The sequence below is a fragment of the Gastrolobium bilobum genome, unplaced genomic scaffold, assembly GCF_033153095.1.
Source record: "Gastrolobium bilobum isolate Gb01-03AN ecotype WA unplaced genomic scaffold, APGP_CSIRO_Gbil_v1 utg6879, whole genome shotgun sequence".
In the NCBI taxonomy this organism is placed as follows: domain Eukaryota; kingdom Viridiplantae; phylum Streptophyta; class Magnoliopsida; order Fabales; family Fabaceae; genus Gastrolobium; species Gastrolobium bilobum.
Window position 1 is genome coordinate 114671 of NW_026898846.1, and position 6337 is coordinate 121007.

General features: G+C 31.1%; 1 protein-coding gene across 1 annotated transcript in view; it reads right to left on the reverse strand.

Moving 5' to 3' along the window:
• LOC133284698 (uncharacterized) overlaps nucleotides 1–3740 on the reverse strand; it is a 69183-nt gene extending 65443 nt beyond the window's left edge. The window contains exons 1-2 of the mRNA XM_061481775.1: nucleotides 3459–3740; nucleotides 2532–2685 (exon numbers count right to left, since the gene is read on the reverse strand). Of these exons, the coding sequence (XP_061337759.1) occupies nucleotides 2532–2685; nucleotides 3459–3641 (337 nt within the window). The 5' untranslated portion in view covers nucleotides 3642–3740. The remainder of the gene's footprint in view (nucleotides 1–2531; nucleotides 2686–3458) is intronic.
• Nucleotides 3741–6337: the final 2597 nt, after the last annotated feature.

A 6337-nucleotide genomic window follows, 5' to 3' on the forward strand; every position in this document is an offset into this window, starting at 1 on the left:
AATTTTAGCTTTATGTCCATGTAGTAACTAAGTAATTTAATCAGATCTGGAATGTACTAAAGGTTGTGAATAAATTATGTTTGTTCCTTAATCAATTTGCTCAAGGATTATTAATGAAAGAACTCATCTTATCTGGCCAATTTGAAAGAGTAACATAGGATTGGTTGTTGGAAAACAACATCCAGATCTACCTTGAACACTGCATAGTTTTGATTAGGGATAATCAGACTCGTAGAACTTAAATCCAAGGCGTTAAAGTCGTTTGAGAGTGAATTCAATTAGGAATTATTCAGTTCATAACCAAACCACTATTCTGTAGCTCGAAAGTGCAGAACTGTGGTAGCGGATTAGTTAATTGACAAAGGTGTTGTAACAAGTTCTGGTAATTTAGTGTAAAACAAGGTAATTGGAAGAAATTCCAAGTCTGATGCTATCTGAATGTTGAATCAACTTCCTTGTGACTCATTAGTGCTATTCTATGTTGCACCGACACCAACACGAGACATGACACGACGCGACGCTCTGACATGTTAATTCTAAAAAATGTTAGATTTTGTTAGGACACTTTTGATATTAAATAATATTTTTAATTTATATAGTGTATATTATATTTAATATTCAATAATTTAACAAAAAAATGAAACTAAACTTATAATACCCATCAATTTTGCAAAAAAACATAAGATGTAAATATTTACTATTATATTTTAAATTAAAAATCTCTTATACACTCCAGTGAGATTTATTCGGTATCCATTTTTAATTTTTATTATATCATTTTGGTAAAATATCGATCAATTTTTTCATGACATAATGAAATTTCAAATATTATAGATGTCAGAGCGTGTTAGAGTGTTGAGGTGTCAGGGAGTGTCAGACACGAAAATTCAGGATTAGGATATTTTAAGTGTCGGTGCAACATAGGGGCTATTTTACATCATATTAGATCAGTGATTAGTTTGAGTTTTGTTTGATTACTTCTTGCAATATTCCATGAATTACCATTTGATTTAGGAATCTCATTGAATGCACAATTATATAAATCCTCAATGGAACAATAACTTTACTCTTTCATTGTATTACTCGTGATCGTGTTGCTTGCAAGTGTGGTAATTCTCTTATTTCAGTTCCTACAATCAATATTTGAGAGAATTGCAAGCGAACAACAAAATGATGTTGGCAGGGTTCATGAACGAATTGAGGGAAGACCATACACATGGAGGTTTGACTTCTCATCACAAATAACTTGGGACAAATTATTGCACAAAGACTGGAGGAGAGAGAAGCAGTGTTGGATTCAATCGAGTCCTCTGATGAAATGAGTGGATATTGGAATGGAAGTGGGATTGGGATTGGGCTTCACTCACACCTAGCCTTAACTAACAAAACTACAAGAAGTTAGGATGAGAGAGCTAGGCCCAATATGGTGGCCCAAAGAGGTCAAACACATTCAAAAGACAAAAGGAAAATACTCAGGACCCAATATGGTGACGGCAAAAACATATTACTACGAAGCAGGTCTCTCGCATGACCAAAATGGGACAGCACAAGGAAGAGCAAACAGCATGGACAGCGGAGGGGGGAATCATCAAAGCGGTTCTCAGTTCAAGATACTGATGCCAGAGGAATTAACTGATAAGTTGAGATGTAATGTGTATTTTCGTTGTGACACGCCCTTTTCGCCAGGCCATGTGTGCCAAAATAAGCACCTCCATGTGATGATTCTAGGAACAAGGGATCCAGTGCATCAAGCAGAAGACAGCTTCAGAGGTGGGGAAGGCAGTGGTAACGATCCCAACTTCTTTTCACCTTGAGGACAAGGTGAACCTCAAGGAGAGAGGCATAGATTTTCCTTTTATGTTTGTTTACAGCCATATGAAAGCAAGAAAACATTCTAAAATGAACTAACCTATAACAGAAAAAAAAATGTGGAAGGGAGCTTATGATATTTAGAGGGATTTGTTGAGGCATTAATCAGCATTAACTGCAATAAAATTGGAGAGAGGAGTTGGGGAGGAGCTGAAGGGACAAGATGAGGTTATAAAGGGAGGGGTGGAACATGGTAATGGGCATTAATTGAGTAAAAAGGAAAAGATAGGGGGTTGGGCTAGAGATTCTGGACATCTATAAACTCTAGATTTATCATTTAGTATTCTGTATTTCTTCTATTCTTGAAAGGAGCTAGTCTCCATTGTTTCTATCAAAAAAAAAAACAGTTTCATCATTCCCCAATGTGGCAAAAACTAATACTTGACATATATAAGATTTATCAGACCAACTTCAATAAAAATGGAATGGACAGGGGACAAAAAAATAATTCTGAGTCAACCCTCTCCCTCCCCTAACCTAAAGATAGTGATTAAACATAAAAGTTGAACATCACACAAATTCAAAATATCTAACTCTAATCTCTAATTGCTAACTATTTCCAACTAAAGTTTTTCTTTTTTTCATTCGTTGTTTCCATTATTCTGCAAATGCATAATGTCAAGCAAAGAACAAGAAGTACTGTGCAGAACAGAGAGCATTACCAGAAAAAATATTGGAAAGAACTCCCATGAGAAAGTAGATGATAGATGAGAGAGCCATACAAAGTAAACCAGAGTATCTGGACCCATTCCATACCCACAATATAAACTGAGTGAAAGGAGACGTCTCCGATTCAAGTAGTCTTATTACTTCATCCTGCACCCAAATATGAGTTAAAGAAATTAGTTCTACTTCGTCAGCTTCCCTTTGCTTAAATTGTTTTTTTATGACAGACAGAAACATAAAAGCCATCTTATATTCTATTCATAATTACAGACTAACACCAGAATCTGCTTTAAAAAAATATGTTTCAAACAAAATTCGTTGCTTCCTTCCTCCAAGGTATTAAGTATATAAAGAAGAAGAAGAAGAAAAAAAACATTCATTACATTTTCTTTCTTTTATACAATTTATATTGCTTCAGCGCAGGAATTACTAGAGTAAGCTAAGGTTGAGGTTGAGTTTTGTTATATATATATATATATATATATATATATATATATATATATATATATGACAACATATCCATAGACTGAAATTCATAATATCTATAAATTTATAATTTTTAAACATATATAAAGTGTAATAATATGTTGCCACGTATAGAGTTGACTGTGAACCCAGTAACACAAATCTTGAGTTTTAACCTTCATCAAACGGTAACACTGTTTTGTGCATTAGTTAATATAACACATATATACACATCCTGAAACTCATTAAAAAAAAAATTGTGTAAATTATTTAAATTGTGAAACGGAATCAACCATAATAATGCAGTAAACTTCTGCTAGCAAATTGAGAAACAACAACGACCCTTCATTCCAATGAAAATTTTATTTCCAATAATCAAAGAAAACACAAGAAGAGATAACGATTCAAATTATGACAAACCGTATGTAAGGGGAAAAGAAAAAGAAAAAGAAAATTACTCTGGGTTTTCTTCGAGGGTAAGAAGCCGTGAAGATGTTGATCTTTGGTCTCTCTGTAAGCGAGAGAAGAGGGGCAATCTGGTCATTACCCACATCATCAGAATCACCATGAGAAGGTGATGATGCATCACAACCAATGAGCTCAACAACGTGATCTACACCGTTGGATTCGGGGGATGCCATAGTGGTTGTTGGCACATTCAGATTTCACGGTCACAGCTTAACAAATTCGAATCAAAGGTTGATTTTGCCGAAGAAGAAGAACGACAACGACGACGATGTGTGTGCAGTGCAAAATGGTTGAAACTCGAAAGTGACTATGAAACGGTCAGAGACGAAAGTGTTGGCAATAAAATAAGTATAGTGTTTCATTTCTTTATGAAAATGAAAATGAATTATTAATTTTTTTTTTTATTGGAGTTGTTTAAACATATGTTAATTATAAAAAGTATTTGATTAGAGGATTAGTTTTTCTGGAATGAACACACCTTATTTGTATTAAACCCAAAATAATATTGTTTTAGGACAAAAATTAAGATATTTTTATAATTAAATTTATTCAGTCTTTATTAATATAACTTTTTAACTCTTCGTTTTAAAAGTAAATATAAATAATTTATCTGCATTCACCGTAAAAACAATAAAGCCTTGATTAAACGATGATTTCCTAAGTAATGTTTGAATTGTATCATTTAAAAAAAAATAGGGTGATATTTGAATTGACTTTTGAAATTGCATTAAGTTATATACTTTTAAATATATGCCTTTAATATCTCTCGTATTATAAGAAATATTATCTTTTGTACATACATAAAAGTATATAGAGCTCGTATTTACATGAGTTCCACTCACTTTTATACTATGATGTGTCGACACTTCAAAATACTTGACGTGTTGTATTTGACACTTCTTGGTACTCCAACACACGTTGTAGACTATTAGAGTCGTTGGATTACGATTACCATTTTATTGAGTTTAATATAAATATTTAGGATATCTTTTGTTTCTTTGCTAAATCTATAGGCATTAGCCATTATAAGTTTAGTTTCATTTTTTTCTTAAATTACTCAATATTAAATATAATATACACTACATAAATTAAAAATATTATTTAATATCAAAACATATTTTTTTTTAGAATTAACATTTCGTAGTGTAGTATCGTATCTCGTGTCTCATGTTGATGTCAGATGTCAGTGCAACATAGCTTTTATATGTATATAGAAGATAAAAATATTATTCCAGTATCGGTGTGTTAAGGTTAAGAATGGAAGAACTCCATTCACACCATCTTACTTAGCAAAAAAAAAAAAAAAAAAAAAAATCTACTCTTAATATATACTCTTCTTCTTATATCCTTCTATTATATATTCAATTTATGGTTTCGATTGGTGCAAACCCAATCACGATCGTCTTTCAACTATTTACTCAATTACTTCTTCCGAATGATAAAAATATTTTTTAAATATATATATATATATATATATATATATGATATTATGATTGCGAAAAAAAAAATATGAGAAGGTGTGTTACGTTACTTTGATTGAGTCTATAATTTATGTTCGTTCTTCTTCGTCTTCATCAATCTGGTCATTACCCGCATCATCAGAATCACCATGAGAAGGTGATGGAGGCATCACAACAAATGAGCTCAATAATGTGATCTGCACCATTGGATTCTGGGGATGCCATAGTGGTTGTTGGCACATTTAGATTTCACAGTCACAACTTAACAAACTCGAATCAAAGGTTGATTTTGCCGAAGAAGAAGAACGACAACGACGACGATGTGTGTGTGCAATGCAAAATGGTTGAAACTCGAAAGTGACTATGAAACGGTCAGAGACGAAAGTGTTGGCACCCAATAAGTACAGTGTTTCATCTCTTTATGAAAATGAAAATAAATTTTTTTATTTTTTTATTGGAGTTGTTTAACCGTGAAATATTTTAATTATAAAAAGTATTTGATTAAAGGTTCGTCCGCAAGTAATGCAGATAAGTTATCTATATTGAACCCAAATGATTTTGTTTTGGTGCAAAAATCAAGATATTTTTGTAATTATAATTTATTTCAAAATTATAACAGTCTTTATTATTATATTTTTTAACCAAAAAGACTTGATTTTGGAAGTAAATATAAATAACTTATCTATATTCGCCGTAAAAATATTAAAACCTTGATTAAACGATGATTTTTTTGAAGTAATGTTTGAATTCTATCATTAAAAAAAAACTAGGATGATATTTGAATTGACTTTTGAAATTGCACTAAGTTATATACTTTTAAATATATGGGTTTAATATATCTTATATTATAAGAGTTATTATCTTCTGTACATGTATAAATGTAAGTGGAGCTTATATTTATATGAGTTCCACACACTTTTATATGTATATAAAAGATAATTTTATCTCTTACAACAAGAGAATATCGGATGATGTGGACCCCAAATATATACATGGATAAAGCTATTCGCATTCCATTGTTCATTTTATTCTATTTTACGGTATTTCTTAAATGTGTTCTTCTTTATAATTTTTAAATTCAATTATTTATTAATTACTTACACCCCTATAATAATTATTTTTTTAGGCTAATAGCAATGGAATTGTTTTGCTGAAATGAACAGTATCACTACTTGCAAAAAGTATAGCCATTATAAATTAAAGATGACATAACTAAATTTTAATTGCATGAGTAAATATAGTTTTTGAAGATGAAAATAGAGCCTCTAATGTTCATTTCATTTTTTTTCTCCTATTTTTTTTAAGAGATAAATCCCCAACGAAAAAATAAATTACAAAAATAAAATAAAGTAGACGAAGTTTAAATTCAATTTCTTTTAGTATAGAAAAGTTTAAGTGTCTGTTTGAAT